Source organism: Balaenoptera borealis (genome assembly GCF_965194805.1).
Source record: "Balaenoptera borealis genome assembly, chromosome: 6".
NCBI classification, from domain to species: domain Eukaryota; kingdom Metazoa; phylum Chordata; class Mammalia; order Artiodactyla; family Balaenopteridae; genus Balaenoptera; species Balaenoptera borealis.
Window position 1 is genome coordinate 69,329,748 of NC_138863.1, and position 21,198 is coordinate 69,350,945.

Genomic DNA, 21,198 nt, shown 5'->3' on the forward strand with positions numbered 1-21,198 from the left:
AGATCATCCATTCAATCATCCATTTCCTTTCTGGTTGCTTCTAGTGATTGATTTCTCTCCTGCTTTTTTGCATGCCTGATAGTATTTGGTTGGATGCTGGACATTGTTAATTTTGTGTCTTGTGGTATTGGATTTTGTTGTAGTCCTTTAAATATACCTGGGTTTTATTCTGGGAAATAATTAGTATATCAATATAATCCCTTTGAGACTTGCTTCTGAGCTTAGTAGATCAGTCTCTCCTTAAGGTTTAATTTCACCCCTTTATAAACACAATAAGTTTATGAAGACTCTGACCAGTGTTCCATGCAATGGTAGGTTTTTCACTTTAGATGGTAGCATAGCAACTATTCTCAATCCCATATAAGCTTTGGTAATTGTTCTGTGCAATACTTTTCTTAGTTTCTCCCTTTGGTCTTGGGTAGTTTCCTTACACACTTGTGAAAATCAGTAGGCAGACAAAAACTTGAGTTGACACCTATGCAGGTATGTGGACTTCTCTTTCTGTGCAGCTTCCTCCTCTCCATGATTCTGCTCTGTAAATTCAAGCTGCCTTGATTTCCCTGAACTCCAAACTTTGTTTCTTCAATTTAATCCATTGAGCTCTGATGGGATTCCCACTTCATGCATTGTGATCTGGAAATTCTTAGCTGGTAAGCCAGGGTGGTCACAGAGCTCACCTTGTTTTGGCTCTGCACTGAAGAACAGTCTCCTGCACTCCTTGTTGTTCAATGTCTGAACACTGTTGTTTTCTATATTTTGTGCAATTATATAGTTGTTAAAAGTGAGAAGTTCATCCTGACCCCATTACTCTATCATGAATAGATGTGAGAGCCCAAGTGATAGCTTTCACATTATTTAAGTTTAGGAAAAAGCTGGTTCATAGTATTCAGATTTGCTAAAATATTATAGAATTTCTGTAGTAGAATAAATATGTCCACAGATATAACGACACTTTTTAAAAATAACTAAAGCAAACTTCTTCCAGAAAAGAAGCAATCCAGCCTAGTGTAATTCTAGGAAAAAAATATTTCCACAAAGTTCAAGGATCAATTAAAATTAGGCCTAATGAATATAAGAAATAATTAATCTGGGTAATGATACAAGTGCATTTGTCAACTAAGAAACAATTTAAAGATCTACTGATATAAAAGAAATTTCATACACTATCTTAGTCTTCAAAAAACTGTAATGTGTAACAACTGGCTCATTTTTACATCAATGTGCTAAATTATTTATTAAATTGAGTCAAGAAATTATTCTCTAAAACAACCTTACCTAGGTACCCAGTCAAATCTCTCTATGTACATATATATGTATATATATATATATTTTTTTTTCAACAAACTTAAATTTCTAGGTTTATTTTTTCATAAATTGTAGGAGCTCAGTTTAGTCACTAGCTATTTTAAATGTCAGTTATTGACGAATGTATTAACACTGCACACATGAAAAGATTCTTTTTTGCAGAAATAGGTGTCATGTTTTAGGGAAGTGTCTACCAACACCTTATTCCTCACAGAGAAGATGTCTAAACGTACAGTAAGACTTACATGTAATCAATGAGATGAGCCAAATATTAACCATTTGGATAAAAACTATAATGTGGAGTATGTTATCACAAAAGTATCTCGGGTGAAATGAACAATAGCCATTTGGATTAAAACTAATATATAAAACACGTTATCAGAAAAGCATCTAAATTTTCTGAAGGAATATTCAAGTTTCTAACGAAATATGTTACATTAATATGTTAGGAACAGTCACCGGTATCAGTCCCAGTCACTTAGACTAATGAGTATGAGTACAATTCACCTACCCGTTCTTACTTTTCATGCCCCTCACCCCACCACGCACAACTAGCACGGCCTTAATATAAATTAATTAAGTCCTATATGTTAATGTTAATATTGTTAATTTACTAATTTTAGATTATAGAACAGCTGTTACTTAAATGTTCACTGCCTGCCAGAGTTTATACTAAGCATTTTATATCTGTTTTCCTGGTTATTCTTTACACACAACTGAAAATTGGGATTATACTGATTTTAGAAATGAAGCTCTGAACAAGAGGGCTTAACTATTTTTATTGGTTTCTGCTGTAAATGGCAATTTCAGGTTAGAGCCCAGTTTTTTTCCTGCCTTTTTCACTAATCCATGCTGCAGAGAAATATTGTTATTTTAATTGATGCCCTTAAAATTTCTGCCTCTTAAGATATTGTAGAGCTACATATGATAATACAGGCCAAAATTTGCCTAACTTGTAATTGTAAAGTCAGATGTTTCTTAGGTTTGATGTGACCCAGTTACTACGATAACACCCAGGATTCCCATAGAAGGCCACATTAAAACAGCATTTGTAATGCTGCATTGTGGTCATTAGATCATTAAACTATTTTTGCCAAATTGAGAAAACTTCACATTAATTTCATTGATTTATATTCTATGCTATTGAAAAATATGAAACAAATTATATTGTTTACTTGATCTCAAAAAGTTTTCATTCTCTATCAGTATAAGAATGCCACTTAAATATTCCATAATGGTTGCTACAATTTCCTTAAACATTCAAGCATTAATGTATGATACTTAAATAATTTCTAAAGTAGGATTCTTAAGCAGGGCTCCATTAATTCTGTGGGCTTGCATACTTGCAAACATAATCTTGTGTGTATGAAATTTATGGAGTACTTACTATGTGGTAGGCATTGTTAAAAAGTTTCAACATACTGTAAATCCTAAACTACTTAATTTTAAAGTAACAGAGACAAGTAATTTTAAGAATACATCTGAATCTATTCTCTATCCTCACCCATAAGTATACTGTGTTCAGTGTTAAACTGTACACTTGATAGGATTTCAGCAGTGGAACGTATGTGCTTTGCTCAGTATTTGGACTTCCAAAAAAAGTCCCAAATTGCTAAAAACTTATGAAACCTGTCTTCAACACAAAATCTAAAGTTCATTTTTATAGAGGGTGGGACTGAAGGGAGGGGTGATTTTCCAGCCAGCAAGCAGCCATGATGGCCATCTTCTCATTTGATTCTATTATTGGCTGAATATGGATTGATGTACTTGTCTCCACTGTACCAATGTATAATGCATGAACACGATTACTGGGGTAATTTAGAAACAGGATGCCTTTAATCTTCTGCTCAGATCAATCAATTACAATATATAGGTTATAGAATGTCCTATGATCTTATACTGAATCCTTAATAGAACTAATCTTAGAGCTAAATGAAGTCGGAAAAAATGTGAAGCCCACGGTGATTGCTCATATGAACACAGACAATGGAACTTTAACCATCATATGTGTAATTACCCAGAACCAATGAACAGAGACCACACTGAAGGTGGTAGGGACAGAAAGAATACTTTGGGGAACAAAAAAGTCACTTTTCAAAAGTCACTTTTCCTCTTGAAGAAGCCACTTTTCCTCCCTTAAGGTGGAATTTCAAGGGTTTCCAGACTCAATAATCTGTGAAAATTTGTATCAGACTCATAACTAGAGACATTATGCACTGTTACTTTCTACATGCCAATACATCTTGTCATATGACAGATAAATGTGTTTCCAATGTGTGCATTTGGAAATGCCCGTTTCTCTTTAAAGCAATATTCATTCACTGAATTTACATGTGATTTGAAAAAAAATTTTTACCATACAACCTTTCCATAGCTTAGCGTTGTGTTATTATGCCTTTACAGTGTACATGAAACCTTAATTACAATGCACACAATGTGTGGTTTGTTCATTTTTTTCTGGAGTCCTTGATGCATTTTGGGAGGAATACATTTGAGCTTGGATTCAGCTGAGAAGCTAAGTAGAAAAAGAAGGTATTTTAGAAATGGGACGCAAGTAGCGTTCTGTGTTTCTGCGGACATCCGGTGAAGGAAGACAAGCAGTGTATGTGAACATATCAGGGACCCTTGCCTGAGTTTGCAGTTCTATTGTGTGTGGCTGGATGTAGACAGAGAGCAGTTGCTAACGGCATAGTCAGAGTCAGCACCATGGATAGCTCCACACGTTTAGTACCTGGGAGACAACTCTTGTTTCACAAGCCCAGCTGCAGTCAGCAAACAGAAAGATCTACTTTTACTGAAAACGGGGAGAAAATAAAGCTGTACATTGGAGGAGCGTGCCTTTTTATTTTCCGAGAGAGGGAACTTCACGGATTCAGGAAAGCTCAAGCTACCATAAGAGCCTAAGGGTTGTCATAGATTTCTTCTTTTTAAGTATATCTAACCGGAGAATTCAACATTCCCAGGCAATGCTTCTGATTTATTTTCATTATTCTGATAGGAAAGATTGAGAATTGCTTAGGTTCTTGTTTTTTTTTCTTTTCTTTTCTTTTTTTCCCCTTGGCTTGTGTTTTCTGGAGCATAAGTAAACGTTATGTTTATTTCCTCGTTATTTATTACAATCCACATGATTCACCGTCTTAATTTAACCCTCCTTCTCAGCCCTTTGCAGTTCCATTCTCATTTTTTTTCACTTCAGACTTCGAGGTTGTAACTGAAAAATTATGAACCCGAATTACTCAAGGCACAGGCAAAGCAGGCTAATGGGCTGCGAGAACACCCAAAACTCCATCATGCAACTAGGTGTTTTGATAGGACCCTTATCGCCAGCAGAAACAAGAGATTTTTCCGTGTTCTAGTTCTGTAGGTTGTAGTGGTGGCAAATTCCATTTAGAGAAAGGGGCGTGGAGAGGGCTGACTACTTGGTTAAGGGAGGAGATGACATAAATGAAGGGAAAGGAGCATGAAAAACTAGAGAAACAACTTAGAAAGCACCCTCCCTTGGCATGGCTTGTCACATATGATTTCCTAAGTCTCCAGGAGGACTGTTTGGGGCAGAAGTGTATGTATACCATGAGGTTCCCGTGTTGGCAGGCTCTGAGAAGCGAGAGCAGAGAGGACTATTCTCTCCCCTGAACCCTTTCCTATCATATACGAGATGATTTCTTAGAAATGGTAGAAGAAAGCAGAATGGTGTCCCTAGTGTGTTCAGGAGATGAGTGGCACGGGAGGTCACACCAAGGCTGGTAACTCTTAGCCCCACCCACCTTTTGTTCCTGCCCCCTCTTGCCCAGCCTCGCCCATTTCAAACTCATTCCTTGTTTTCTACCAGTTGCTTGCACAGTCTTTGGCCTTCTTATCTTTCTCGCAAGCTGCAGCGCGGAGAGACCTCATCACCCCCAACCTTGCAGCTCCTCAGGGGTTCAAGCAGTGAAACCGGGCATGCTCAGCGCGGCGCCAACAGCCTCCAGGCTTTGGGAGGCGCGGCTCAGCGCCGGGCTGGGACAGGAGTGCCAATTCAGCCCAGGCTTCAGCACCCACCTCCGCCGAGCCCAGGCTTCCCAGCTGCGCCCTGAGGCGAAACCTGCACCCTTCAGGGGTTCATCCTCAATCTTCAACCTCCTGAGCCACCAGGGCTTAGAAATAGTCTTCACTGAGGGACCGTTTTCCCACCTGTCTTTTCTTTGCAGCTAAGGGTGTTTTAGCTACTGCGGCGTGAGGAGCTCAGGAATGGGGCCCTGGGGCCGGTGGCCGTGGAGATCACCTTCCCAGAGTAGCTGTTTGTCACTGAGTTTTGGAGATTTCTTGGCTGGCTTCCGCTAAAGCACGCTTGAGTAATCCGAGCTGTGGCGGCGCCCAAGCTCCCGGGATAAAGGCAGCGCGCGCTTGTGTGTGTGTGTGTGTGTGTGTGTGTGTGTGTGTCTGTGTGTGTGTGTGTGTGTCTGTGTGTGTGTGTGTGTGTGTGTGTGTGTGTAGGGGGAGAGGGCGGGGATAGAAACGTCAACCACCCCCAACCCCCAGCCTCCTTGTCTTTCTCCCTTTCCTGCAAAAGCCGCCCAAGTCTTCCGTCCCGCCGCTGCCCCCACCCCGCGCCCCCCCCTCCCCTCCTTAGCCATCCTCGCAGCTCTGGGCCACCGCCAGGTTAAGCCCATTTGCGCTGGGAAATCGACGCTGTTTGGGAGAAGAGAAACAGATCGATTGCCCTTGTGACTCCCCGCCCCCCTCCCCACCGCACCCCGCCCCCCACCGCTCCCTCCCTCCCTCCTTCCCTCCCCTGCCGCCTCCCCTCACCCCGCCTCCTTCCCGCTCCCCACCCCCAAAGCCTCTCCCCCGCGGCAGTCCGGTGCGAGGCCCCCTCCGGAAGGTGAGGGGAATGGATTGGACTCCGGTGGGGAAAGCGGGTGTCTAGAAGTGGTGTTAATGGGAAGAGATTTCTGGTTTCAAAAGAGGATGCTCTGCCACAAAGAGCGGCTCGCGCGCTGGCCTGGGCTCTAGCCGAGGAGAGATCCCGGGAGAACTCCGGAGCTCGCGGGGAGCGCTCCTCGGAAGACCGGGGTCAACATGCCCGTTCGCAGGGGGCATGTGGCACCACAAAACACATTTTTGGGGACAATCATACGGAAATTTGAAGGGCAAAGTAAGTTCATTTGTTCTCTTCTCTCTCCCTCGCTTTCTGCTTCGATAGTGCACTTGGCGTCCGCCGCTTCCAAGCTGAGGAGACGGCAACTCCGGGGCTCTGTCAAGTTCAGAGGCTGTGAAACCGAGTCAGGAGGTTCGAATGGCAGCGCGAGTGTTCTGCCTGTGATATTAATTGTGATTTACATTTTAGATTATGGTCTCCATTATAGGAGGCAATTTGATCCTCCTCTCCCAGTGCTCCATTATCTGCCTTGACCCTTAATGTCCTACTCTTCTACTATCTTACAGGGAACGTACTAGCGTAACATGGGTTTATATTTTGTGGCCGTTTTATTGTAGACTTTCTGAAAGTCAGGAGCAGGGCAGAGCATACTGTTGGAACAAGAGAATGTTAATGGTAGCAGCGATGTAAATGGCTATGCAAACTGTATTTTATTACCTTGGTTAAATTGCAAGGCTGTGGTATGACAGGGATGGTTGCTTTTGCTAGTTTATAGAAGCTAAACTTTGCATGGAATCAATGCAAATCCCAAGCTGGATAATTTGGGAAAAGTAATATCTGATCCGTGTTGATTCCCAAGGCAAACAGTTCATTATTTAAAGAATATTTTGGTCCCTTCATTATCCCCTTAAATTTCCACTAGAAATTTAAAAATTGAAGTGTAATAAGTAAATCGCACAAAGACTGAATGCAGAGAAATGTAATATTCTCATATGCACTAATTATGAGGAATACATAATTGTTATATAAATACATTAATTTTAGATCCTATACTTGTTAAATTTATATTTGACATTTCCTTAAAACTACATTAACACATTTATTTTTGTACATTATGCAGTTATTTTGGCACTGCATTTAGTGATGGGAGGATATAGTACTTTGTGTTCAAAATAAACTTGTGTATCCTGTTTCATATTTTATTTGGAAATAGTAAATATAATTTGTGATCAGAATTAATAAGCCCTTTGTACTAAAATCCCTACTTCCATACAAAAATGCAGGGTCCCCCAAAGTAAATATAAAAAGGTGATAACATGATATTTACTGTGTGTGTGTGTGTAAATATTTTTGTCTTCTGGATAATACATATTATGAAAAGGTGAACCTTTGCATTATTAAACTACTAATTAATGTAAAATAATTTCATTGCTAATAGTTTCGGTTTTTTTTTTTTTTTAACATGATGTGTGTAGTATGCCTTAGAGAGATAGAGAAAAGCCAAATCCAGGAATAATAACTACTTTAAGAAAGTTGTACTCTAAGGGCCAAGGTTGAAATGAGGAACCTGACAGCTACAGGATGCTTCACTGTTTTGGCTTCTAAAATACCTTACAATTAAATGGCATTCTGGAACTATCAATGGGCCAGCTGCTTATCTGAGTGTGCATTAGGACCCTTGAGAGTCACAGGGCTTGAGAACTAGACTATTTGGGAAATGATAGTCTCAAAATTTGAAGAAAAGCTTCTTAATACTTTTTATTAAAACTACTTAGGACCATTAATTTCTTATTTAGAGGTTTTTTTTTTCCTTTTAAAATCTGGGCAGTTAGCAATTTGGGAAGCACCTGCATTTCAGATTTCCTATTATGCAACAAATTGTTCCAGTGTTTATGAGAATCTTGAGGAAGCTTTTTAAAAGATGCCCTACTATCTTTTCATTACAGATAAAAAATTTATCATTGCAAATGCCAGAGTGCAGAACTGTGCCATCATCTACTGCAACGATGGGTTCTGCGAGATGACTGGTTTCTCCAGGCCAGATGTCATGCAAAAGCCATGCACCTGCGACTTTCTCCACGGGCCCGAGACCAAGAGGCATGATATTGCCCAAATTGCCCAGGCATTGCTGGGGTCAGAGGAGAGGAAAGTGGAGGTCACCTACTATCACAAAAATGGTAAAGTTTATCTATTTAAGATTCCTTGTGTTTTATTCCATTAAAATGAAATTTTGACAATTGATTACTGAAAGTTCATAGTCAGAGAAACCCCTAATAGTCAATTGGAGATATATGATTTGCTTGTAGTGTTTCAGGATTCAAGAAATGTGGAGACTCTCATTAGTGGACTAGTATGGACAATTTCTTTTTTGAATAAGGGTACTCTGTACTCTTCAAAAGTCCAGTAACTTAATGTCACTGAGGACAAAATGACACAAATCAATCTTACTCTCTTCCCTAAGGAATAACTTAAAAGCCAATAATTTCCTGGTTGCGCTGATACGCATTTAGTAGGAGAGAAATAAGGTTTTATTTGCTTGAACTTGAAAATATTTCACAAAGTCTTGTAGAAAAATGTATATCTGAAACTAAGACTGTTACTCTTATAGATGTTTCTTGGCTCTTCAACTTTATTTGGTAGGCAACACCTCTTGTTTCTTTTGATCCTTTTTATATAAGATTAAGGATGATATATAGGAACTTATAAAATTGGTCTAGTAAACCTATGTATATTCAAATAATAAAAGCTGTTCATGTATTCAAGATTTGTCCTGAAGTAAGAAATGGAGAAAAGGAACTATGATATGTAGAATTATTAGTATTTATTTTTATAGCTGCAGCAAAACTGGCATCTGAAACTTAAGGTCATACCTCAACTTCAAGGGCACTCCTCCTTCTTTTAGGCTTGCTATGGGAGCATAAACCTGTTAGACCTATAATAGTTCTCAAAGAAATGGGCATGCATTCATTATATACATAATATATGTATATTAACTCACATGTACGAATATTCAGATATACCCATTTTAAAGTATATACATTCTCAAATGTGAACACTTAATGATATCTGACAATTTGGAGCTTAAAGATAAATCAATTAAAAATGCATGTTATCGTTTGTTTTGTTGATATTGCTTTATCATTTTTTAAATTCCATTGATAGAAATCAGTGAGGCAAAGGGGTATCTAGTCAGATTTTTAGGTAACTCTTAAGATTTATAAACGAGTAAATGAGTGATGTGTTATAGCTTATATCATATAATGACTCATCATTTGGTAAAATACATTCTAACAGGGAAAAGGTTTAGCTCTTCCTCTTATTTTCTCATAATTAAATATTTCATGATAGAAAATGTACAACTCTTAATTACTGGATTTTCCTTAACATCATCTTAAGTGGGTATGAATAACAAAGTGTGACTGGAACAGGTTTGTATAACTTTGGATTAATCTGGAATGAAATCAGTTATATCATTACCAATCAAAATAGAGATAGGTTTTAAAGTTCTCATTTTCCCCCTACTTTTCCATCAGTAGGGTTGGCATACTAGAAATAGCTTAATTGCTCTGTTGTCTTGAAAGCATTTCTTGGACAGAGGCTCTCACTACTCAAATGCAGTTCATCTTTTTTGTGTGTGTATCTGATGCCAACAGTTGGATGTCTGACATTTTTTCCCATACGAGTATCTATCACAATGTCCCATAGTCTGTATTGTGGTTACTGTAGGGTGTGTTGGTTCTAATGTTTTCTGGTACATTTAAGAATTTTTTCAACTTGTAGAATTTAAGTATAAAATGAATCTGGACTGTAGGGATCACTTAGATACTAACTATATTTTTCAGACCATATTTTCAGATAGAAAAGAGTATTATTTATTAAACTGCAAGTAAAATGGTGATGTTTGGAAGCCTAGTTTAACTTGTACAATGTGACTGTGTAAAATGATCTCAAAACACCTTTAAAAACCAATTTAATGTGGAGTCACAAACATGGATGTAAAAATTTCTACAGTAAAAGTGCTGGTACATTGACTAATGCAAATCATACCATCAGTGATTTGCTTGGTTATATTAATTAAAACCTCCTTGTTTTAGACAAGGAATCTTTATTTGGAAGCTTGTTTAGGTATATAAATATCAACCTTTGGTGATAATTTTGATTCTGTTGCCTTCATTTTCAGTTGTGACTCAATCTACAAGGGCTTGAGTATCCTCAGAGTCAATGACAAATGCTGCCTATTTTGCTTTTATTGATATGGGGAACATGAGGTGATGGCCAGCTTTTTCTTTTTTTCCAAAGAAAAATATTAATTTGAATGACCTTTGTAGATTGAGAAGACACAGTCAGACTTATTTGCTTTGAATGTAATAAACTTGTGTTTTTGCTACTAGTTCAGATACCTTGAATAGAATCTTCTGAGTGTATTAGTTTTATTCACATGGCAACTGCAAAATCAGTCAGAGCTTGTGAAGTTCAAATGCTTTGAAAGTCTTCCCTGCCAGCCACTCTGCATTTATAAAAGCAGGAAAGGACAAGATCACCAACATGTTCATTGGTTTGTTTCCCAAAGTTTCCTTCATTCTTTATTATTGAGGTCATTTACTTTTGAGAGGTTCTTGGTTTCGTAAGTATATGCAGTAAATGCTGCCTTTATTTATGCTTTATTTAGCATTTCATTGTAATATGAATCGTGATGCAATAAGCACAATGAGCAAATTAACAAAAAGTTGAGATACACTGTTTCCATTTTTTCCATTCACTCACACTGGAGTAACAAAAATATGCCCATGGCATTATTTCTGAAAGCTTGTTTTCCAAAGTGACCCAGAGGCTTTATAAGCAGTTTAAACTTTTGATCTATGCAAGGAGTTCACATTGACGTGGTGTATGGTGAGCTGCATGATCACCACTGTGAGGCAATGCTTCCTACAATATTCCTTTATGTGATTTTACCAGGTACAGTTGGGCTTGCTGTTTACCAGAATATCAATTTTTTAAAACCTAGTTATTTGCAGTAGGAATATTTGACAGCCCTTCCTTTGAGGATTCTATTTTACAGCTTAAGTCATTATTGCATAAATCATTCTTGGCAGCTGTGAAATATTGCTTGAGGTGATAAAGCTGTAAATCTTTTGACATAAAACTCTAATTATACAAAACTATAATTACGCTGAAGCTTATATAAGGATGGGCATGTATTTTAATAGCATAATACATGTACTTTAAAAACACCTTTTAAGCAATAGTGATTGAGAAATAGCAAACACTTCAGCTATTAACTAGCTCATAGTTTGGAGATGATGTTAATAGTAAGGTAACAGAAGAACAATTTAGCTGGTCATCCTTTAATTTATTGCTCATCTGGTTTGGGGTGTGTCATGGAACAGAGCTAGCTAGTTGAAGTGCTAAACTGCTTCCGTCACATCTAGATATGTGATTTTTACCTTAAATTATCAAGCCACTCTAAACATTTGGAAAAATCAAAGTAAATTTCTCCAAGAGAAATAAAGGTCTTAACTCAGTAGGAAAACAGGACTTAAAATGCATTATTTTTAGAGGTCAGAGTGTTTCTGTATTTTTGCCACTATGCTTTCAGACATAGTGCAACGGCAACTTTTTTTTTTTTTTAGCAAATCAGAAATGTCCCTATCTTTGTGTTGCTTTTAAAGAACTAAAGGATGAGAAGGGGCTGAGGGAAGTCCTTTTCTGATCCAGTCAGAGACCAGATCCAGACAGGGCACCAGTCATGCTGGGACCAGTACAAAGTTCCAGAGGTATTGTTTGATTCAACTCAACTCAAAAGAGGTTTTGGTTTGGTAAGATTGAATCTACCATCTCTAAGAATTATGAGAAAAGGCCTTATAGAAAATACTGTGTTGTTAGGAGTAAAGGTGAAGATGCATACTGAGTGCCACCTCTCTCTCAGGTAAGGTCTTAGGCACTAGAGAAACAGTAGGAGGAGATGCAAAGGAGTATCCAACCTTATCTCTGCTTTCAGGATGTTTGAATCATAGAGTGACTAATGTGCATTTCCATCTTCTAAACCCCAAGATGTTTTCCTGAAATTATTTTTAAAGAAAAACACTATATAGACTATGAATTGAAGAAGCTTTTATATAAATGGAGACCAGAATTTAGGGTTAATTACCACTCTTCCTCTGTTCCCCACATCTAAAATAAACTTGTCTATGTGTATTTCCTCTCACCTTTTGTCACTATACATAAGACAAACTTATTAAAGAAGCAGTGTAGTTTAGTTAAAATTTTAATAGCTCCAAAATAAATTTTATAATAGCTTTATGTGTTATATGGCATGCAAATATTCAGCCCTCTTAATTTCTGAATTGTGTAAGTAGAGATAAAGATGGTAGTCTTTAGAGAAAACTAGAAATATATTTTGAGTGCGTGTAATTCAAGCAACAAGAAAGTTTTCCAGGGAAGATCTTGCCTAGAATGTGTTTCGGTGTTCATTTAAACTTTCAGTTTATACATTTTCATGCTCCGTCCAGTAGTATATAGTAACAACAGTAACATAAACTACATTTTCTTTTACATAACTAAACTTCATAGCGTTTCATGGACTCTAGTTATTGTATAGAATTTAGATTTGATCAATTGTATTTGTTGATAAAATAAGAATTCTCAAAAAACTCTCCTCCTCACAGTTTGAAAATTTTATTTCAGTATTGTCCCAAGTGAAAACAAAATGTCCTAAAACTGTGGGTGCGCTCTGTTCATCAGCCCTTTTCCCCACCACCAGCACCATACCTCTAAACAGGTTTGGTGCTGAAAAGAAGCTGTCTTGTCTGCCAGGTTGCGGAATAACTACTCAGTTACTTTCTCACCCAAGGGGCTTGAGAACACGGTCAGCTTAGGGCTATAGGCATAGGCTAGACTTAGTGGGAGGAACTGACTTCTCTGGCTTCTGTTGGCTTCCAATGTTGTTTTTATTTTTATTTTTTGGCTATAAATAATCACTAAATCAATTACTGGTGGTCAGCAGTAGAGAGAGTCCTAGGATAATTGATTCTCAGGGAAGTAGCAGTTGGAGTATAAAATGTTAAGACATCAACATTCATCTGGCCATCTAATCTAGAAATCTCAGGGTCATTTTCTGTTGTCTGCTCTCTGTTCTCCCTAAAGCCAGTTAGTCCCCAATTCCTTTCAATATTTACATCTGAAATATCTCCTAATGCCAACCCCACGTTTCCATCACTGCCAAGTGCTCTGTTGAAGCCCTCTTCATCCTTCTTCTGGAGGATTGAGGACTGAAGCTTCCCTCCCTTTACAATTCATTCTCTACAATACCATCAGAGAGCTATTTCTGAAATAAAAATCACATACGACTGATGACTTATCAGAGCCAAAAGTCATTGTAAATGAATTTCATGTACTAAATAATGAGTACAACAATCCCATAAGATATATGCTCTTATTCTCCTTATTTTATGAGGAGAGCCCTGCACCTGAGAGAGATGAATTTGCCAAATCACACTTAAGTGGTGATGCCCAAGCCCTTAAAAACTTTTCCATATTTTCTGCTCAAACTACTTAGGTCATGCCTTGGCTTAAAAAGCTATCTTAAGTCCTTAAAACTCTCACTGATAAAGTTCTGGACTCTTTAGTATGATACTTGGTGCCTTCAGAGTTGAATTCACTTGATTTTTTAAGTAGGATGTGTTTAGAGGAACTAGCTGGACCCCCAGCTCTGACAGTAACTAGGTGAACTTGATCAAGTTTACCTTCTTGTTGCCTCAGTTTCCTTTTCTGAGATATATTTGGAGAATAACATCTACTTTGTTAGGCTGATTGAATGTTTTATATAGAACAAAGTACATAGCATTATTTATAGTGTGGTTTCCTGTCCATAATATGTGTTTGATAAATGTCAATTAGTTGAATATCTTGCCAACTCCATTTCTCCTACAAATCTTATGCTCCCATAATACTGGACTGCTCAGAGATTCTGAAAGAACCCATGCCCTTTTATGTCACCAAGGCTTTGTTCACCCTTCAGAAGTCTTCCTTTACCTATAATAAACACCGCAGAGTCTCTGTGATGGGATTGCATTTCCCTCAGCTTCTCACCCTAAAGAAAGCATTATCATCCTTCCAATGACAGATCAGAACAAATCTCTGTGATGTTCTTCCTGATGCCCCCACTGCCTGTTCCTGAACATTAACATTCCTCTGTATCTCTACAACCCTTGGTTCTCGACTCCAGGGTAGCACCTGGGATGTGCTACATGTCATTATATATTATTGTAGTTAATTTTCAAAGCTCATTCAAAGAAAATACCAAGTCTTATTAATTTCTATGTCCAGAATGTATGGAAGACTGCCTGGTATGAACTATGTGCTCAATTAGCATTCACACAAAGAACACAGAGAAGATAAGAAATGGAAACATAGAGCTGGGGAAACAAGAAACAGATTAACATCAGGAGATTTTGTGCAAGGTGTGTTATAGGGAAAGTGTGATGTTTTGATTTTTCTTATTATTTTTTTTAACATCTTTATTGGAGTATAATTGCTTTACAATGGTGTGTTAGTTTCTGCTGTATAACAAAGTGAATCAGCTATACATATACATATATCCCCATATCCCCTTCTTGTGTCTGCCTCCCACACTCCCTATCCCACCCCTCTAGGTGGTCACAAAGCACCGAGCTGATCTCCCTGTGCTATGCGGCTGCTTCCCACTAGCTATCTATTTTACGTTTGGTAGTGTATATATGTCCATGCCAGTCTCTCACTTCGTCCCAGCTTGCCCTTCCTCCTCACCGTGTCCTCAAGTCCATTCCATTGGACTACGTCTGCATCTTTATTCCTGTCCTGCCCCTAGGTTCTTCAGAACCATTTTTTTTTTTTTTTAGATTCCATATATATGTGTTAGCATACAGTATTTGTTTTTCTCTTTCAGACTTATTTCACTCTGTATGACAGACTCTAGGTCCATCCACCTCACTACAAAAAACTCAATTTCGTTTTTTTAATGGCCGAGTAATATTCCATTGTATATATGTGCCACATCTTCTTTATCCATTCATCTGTCGATGGACACTTAGGTTGCTTCCATGTCCTGGCTATTGTAAATAATGCTGCAGTGAACATTGTGGTATATGACTCTGTTTGAATTATGGTTTTCTAGGGTATATGCCCAGTAGTGGGATTGCTGGGTCGTATGTTAGTTATATTTTTAGTTTTTTAAGGAACCTCCATACTGTTCTCCATAGTGGCTATATCACTTTACATTCCCACCAACAGTGCAAGAGGGTTCCCTTTTCTCCACACCCTCTCCAACATTTATTATTTGTAGATTTTTTGATGATGGCCATTCTGACTGGTGTGAGGTGATACCTCATTGTAGTTTTGATTTGCATTTCTCTAATGATTAGTGATGTTGAGCATCCTTTCATGTGATTGTTGGCAATCTGTATATCTTCTTGGGAGAAATGTCTATATAGGTCTTCTGCCCATTTTTGGATTGGGTTTTTTGTTTTTTTGATATTGAACTGCATGAGCTGCTTATATATTTTGGAAATTAATCCTTTGTCAGTTGCTTCATTTGCAATATTTTCTCCCATTTTGAGGGTTGTCTTTTTGTCTTGTTTATGGTTTCCTTTGCTGTGCAAAAGCTTTTAAGTTTCATTAGGTCCCATTTGTTTATTTTTGTTTTTATTTCCCTTTCTCTAGGAGGTGGGTCAAAAAGGATCTTGCTGTGACTTATGTCATACAGTGTTCTGCCTATGTTTTCCTCTAAGAGTTTGATAGTGTCTGGCCTTACACTTAGGTCTTTAATCCATTTTGAGTTTATTTTTGTGTATGGTGTTAGGGAGTGATCTAATTTCCTTCTTTTACATGTAGCTGTCCAGTTTTCCCAGCACCACTTATTGAAGAGGCTATCTTTTCTCCATTGTATATTCTTGCCTCCTTTATCAAAGATAAGGTGACCATATGTGCGTGGGTTTATCTCTGGGCTTTCTATCCTGTTCCATTGATCTATATTTCTGTTTTTGTGCCAGTACCATACTGCTTTGATTACTGTAGCTTTGTAGTATAGTCTGAAGTCAGGGAGCCTGATTCCTCCAGCTCCGTTTTTCTTTCTAAAGATTTCTTTGGCTATTCAGGGTCTTTTGTGTTTCCATACAAATTATGCAATTTTTTGTTCTAGTTCTGTGAAAAATGCCATTGGTAGTTCGATAGGGATTGCATTGAATCTGTATATTGCTTTGGTAGTACAGCATTTTCACAATGTTAATTCTTCCAATCCAAGAACATGGTATATCTCTCCATCTGTTTGTATCATCTTTAATTTCTTTCGTCAGTGTCTTATAGTTTTCTGCATACAGGTCTTTTGTCTCCTTAGGTAGGGTTATTCCTAGGTATTTTATTCTTTTAGTTGCAGTGGTAAATGGGAGTGTTTCCTTAATTTCTCTTTCAGATTTTTCATCATTAGTGTATAGGAATGCAAGAGATTTCTGTGCATTAATTTTGTATACTGCTACTCTACCACATTCATTGATTAGCTCTAGTAGTTTTCTGGTAGCATCTTTAGGATTCTCTATGTATAGTATCCTGTCATCTGCAAACAGTGACAGTTTTACTTCTTCTCCAATTTGGATTCCTTTTATTTCTTTTTCTTCTGTGATTGCTGTGGCTAAAACTTCCAAAACTATGTTGAATAATAGCGGTGAGAGTGGGACACCTTGTCTTGTTCCTGATCTTAGAGCAAATGGTTTCAGTTTTTCACCATTGAGAATGATGTTGGTTGTGAGTTTGTCATATATGACCTTTGTTATGTTGAGGTATGTTCCCTCTATGCCTACTTTCTGGAGACTTTTTATCATAAATCGGTGCTGAATTTTGTTGAAAGCTTTTTCTGCATCTATTGAGATTATCATATGGTTTTAATTCTTCTTTGTTAATATGGTATATCACATTGATTGATTTGTGTATATTGAAGAATCCTTGCATTCCTGGGATAAATCTCACTTGATCATGGTGTATGATCCTTTTAATGTGCTGTTGGATTCTGTTTGCTAGTATTTTGTTGAGGATTTTTGCATCTATGTTCATCAGTGATATTGGCCTGCTGTTCTTAGGAACAATTTTCACCTTAATTGTATTAACGGACCTATTTCTTTGCTTAATAAACTAAGGTATTAAATAATCTTCATAGCCTATAACTATGTAGATAACTAGAAAAATATTTAATAAAGAGAAGAGCTGGTAACTAGGAATTATTAAGCCATTACCCGTGTTCACTCGCCACCAAATCAAAATGTCACTCACTAGTGTCTCCAATAATCTCTGTGTAATAGCCAGACACAAAGTTCTCTTGTGACTTGAATTCATTGCTATGTTTGACACAGTTACCCCACCGACTATACAAGTTACACAGTATTGGCATTTTATATCTGGTAGAACATCTCATCCCTCACTGTTTCCCTTGAGAATTCTTAATTGGTAGTAAAGCTTGATCTCAGGGTCACTCAATAATGAGTGTTAAATCTACAATAATAAAGTTAGCTTATTAAAAACAATACAAATAATAATTATTATTATTGTCAAATGAATGTTTTCTCTCTCTTTACTGTGCTGTCTACATTTAGCAAAATTATAGAACTACCGAGAAGCAATGGAAGACATTAATCACCATAGTGAGGAAATTTGTCCTATTACTGAACAGTTAGGAAGGTCAAATTGCCACTTGTCACAGATGTGTTACAAGAAAACCGAGTACCAGGCTTGTATCACCATGACTGAACATTTCATATCTTCCTCTTGCTTCTTTAATTTGTATGAGATATCTAATTAAGAAAATCAAAGTACTCTTTCTGTAGACAGTTAAATTGTTGTTGAGGCAACTCCCACGCCCTTTGCTCAGTTAAGTGGACCTGTGTGTGTTCAAGCTCTCCTTTTTGTGGTTTCCACTGTTTTTTGGAGTGTCTCGCACTACTTTTTACTTCTAAAAAGGGTAAAATAGCCTTAGCTGGCTCTTGGTGGATAAGAATTGGGGAGAAGGAGTGAGAGAGGACTGGGGTGTATTTTGGACCTTAGTCCTGATCAGTTTCTAAAATGACCTCAAACTGGACTGCACTGGTGGGCAGGGCTGTCCGAGCCATGCTGCTTTGGTTCACCTGCTTTTTCCTCCAGGACAACCAGTCAGAAGACATTGTTACAGCAGGTGGAATCTCTCCATTGCTGGTTTTGTTGTCTCCTTTTTTCCTTCTTTCCTGAGAATCATTAGGAGTGTTTCTATTGTTGTTCACTGTTTTGATAGGACATTAATTCTTGCGTGTTGTTTGAAATATTGGTTTTGAGAAACATGTAATAACTGCGTGGGTTCAAGACAACTTAAAATGACTATCTCTTCTCATACTGACCTCTGTGTTCCGAACACAGAGGTCTTAATTCTATTCAGTGAAATCTGTATTAATGACTCAAGATGATGCGCGTGATGACAAAAATTAAAGTACAAAATTGGTGGTGGTTTCATAATCAGTTTCTCAAAGATCAAGTAAAGAACAAAATCTAGGAAAAACTAAATAAGGTATTTATATGCAAAAAAACTATTTGCATTAGAAAAGATCACCTATTGAAATCACAGCCCTAAGGGCTTTGAATATACTAATTAAGATTGCATTAATTCAATAAATGCAACATGCACCATTATATGTTGTGTGACTAATTTTTAAACACGTTCGCATTTACTTCTCTTAGCTAAATTAGTTAAATTTTCTTCCGGTTTTGCTAAAAATTTCCATGTACACCATCCATTTTCTTTAATCGTGTTAATCAGTAATGTTCAGCTACACATTTATTTAGGTCTTTTATATACATGGTTGTGCACTCTGGGTTTTAATTCTTCTGGTTGTAGTTCATGGACCATAGCCCTCCACCCAATATAGATCTTTTCCTAAAGGATTAATGTTAATTGAGTTCCAATTCTGTACAGGCTCTTTATATAAATTACTTTATCTGATTTTCATGACAGCTTTGGGAGTAGACATTATCCCACTTTACAGACTAAAATGAAGTTCAGAGTAAAGTACTGATGATCACAGGGCAAAGTGGAGATGAGGTTTAAAATCTAGATTTGTCTATGCTTGCAAACTTTGTTGCCTCCAAATGATACACTTTTTAAACCTTACTCTACCCCATCCTGTATGTCCTAATTTTAGTTATTAATCACAGATTCTTATTGATTGTTTGAGGTGTGAATCTGATTAATTTAATTTGCACCAAAGGGTGAATGAATGAAGCAAGCTTTATCCTACGTATTTTGTATTTTAAACAGGACAGTCATTCAAAGTCAATCTCTATTTGGCAGGATGTTCGATTTCAGTGGGTTGATGATAGCTGGTGTGTGCCTGTAATCTTTGCGTTATTATTAATGGCACTCTTTTTTGCTCTTAGATGTGTCTCTGTTTTGGACTGTCAACTTAGGTTTGGGAGACATTTTTACTTAAGGCTCCCTCAGCTACTATGTGTCTATTTCCTTATCCAGGAAATCCAGAAGAAAATGCATGGGGTAGTGTGATTCAGGAGCAGAAGCCCTAATGTATTCTTATCCTCTCTCCTTCCTACAACAAGGTTTTATTTCCTGGCAAAATTATGTGACTTAACAAAATTCACCAAAATTCACCAAAGTATTTAAAAGGGAAATCTAATTTACTGGTATGAAGAGAGTTTGGTTTATTTAAAACATCTCCAACTTTTTTCACCTTGGGCCAAATGTCAGACTCAGTTCGTGCTACACACCCTACGATCTTGTGCCTTCCAACTCCTCCCAGAGCCTGCCATTCTCGCCTTTACATGATCTCTAAATTTCTCAGGCAACCTTGTCCACAGTTCCTAACATTTTTTCCCCTTGTCTCTACAAGAACAGCTATGGAATTTTCTTGTATTAATTTATTTCTATGTCTGTCTCTTCCACTCAAAGTTAAACTCTCTGAAGGGACTTATCAATGCACTTATTTTGAAAAGGGAGGAAATGGAAGGAGAGCAAAAAATAAATTTAAAAGAACCCAGGAATACACCTGTTCACTGATGAAAATGTCAGGTAGCACATTCTAGAGAAGTCTCACTCATTCAACATCCTGTGCCTAGATATGGGAGTTGTAAAAATTAACAACTTATGTTGTTTATTAGTTGAGTAATTTAACTTGCTCCCATGTGGCTTGTATCTTATGAAGCAATTTGTTCTAGTACTCAATAACCTGTAGCTTTTTCTAAAAAGGCATAACAACTAACCAACCTTCTTCACCTAGAAGGAGAGAGGTGAGTGATTAGGACAGTCCAGATAGATCCTTAATGTCTACACAGTCAGCTGATTCTGGTGGGGCAACCACAGGTCAATAAAAGGGAGAATATGTCTAGACGTTCTTATAATAATATATGCAAATTTGCAAGCCATCCTAGCTGTCCCTGGATCTTCTTAGTTGAATACATCAAATACTCATATCAATGATCAAAATTTGATCATTTTATGATCAAATACTCATAAAACCTTGCAATTATTCTGATGTCTTTTTCTGCTGTCTTTCTCCACACACTGAATACAGTCTCAAACTTACATGTGTCTCCAAACACATTTAATTCTTTTGCCCCAACTCTGAGTCATGGATTGAGATTGTAAGGCCTGTATGGTATCAGCAGACACTTCATCAGTCACATCCTGATACAGGATTTCACCACCTCAGCAAGGACTTCATGTCTATTCTCTCTCAAAGTGGTGTAACTCGACTGTCAAAAAATTAGAAAATAAGAGAATAGATAGAAAAAAAAACCCTATAATCTTGAACCTAAGAGATAGCCACTGTTAAAATGATGGCATGTATTGTATATAATTTTTCTACCAAAGACACATACACTCACATATGCACACACACCCACTTTTGTGTTACATGATCAAGATAGCATTATATATACCAAACTCTAGCCTGTTTTCCTCACTGAAAACTTTATCCTGAATGTGTATATATTTTAATGATTGTATAATCTTTATAACATGGCCAGCCCATAAATTA

The 21,198-nt window shown here is 37.4% G+C and overlaps 1 protein-coding gene across 1 annotated transcript in view; it reads left to right on the forward strand.

Annotated features, from left to right (window-relative positions):
• Positions 1–6,189: 6,189 nt before the first annotated feature.
• KCNH7 (potassium voltage-gated channel subfamily H member 7) overlaps positions 6,190–21,198 on the forward strand; it is a 457,888-nt gene continuing 442,879 nt past the window's right edge. Inside the window, exons 1-2 of the mRNA XM_082395382.1 lie at positions 6,190–6,439; positions 8,110–8,340. Of these exons, the coding sequence (XP_082251508.1) occupies positions 6,364–6,439; positions 8,110–8,340 (307 nt within the window). The 5' untranslated portion in view covers positions 6,190–6,363. The remainder of the gene's footprint in view (positions 6,440–8,109; positions 8,341–21,198) is intronic.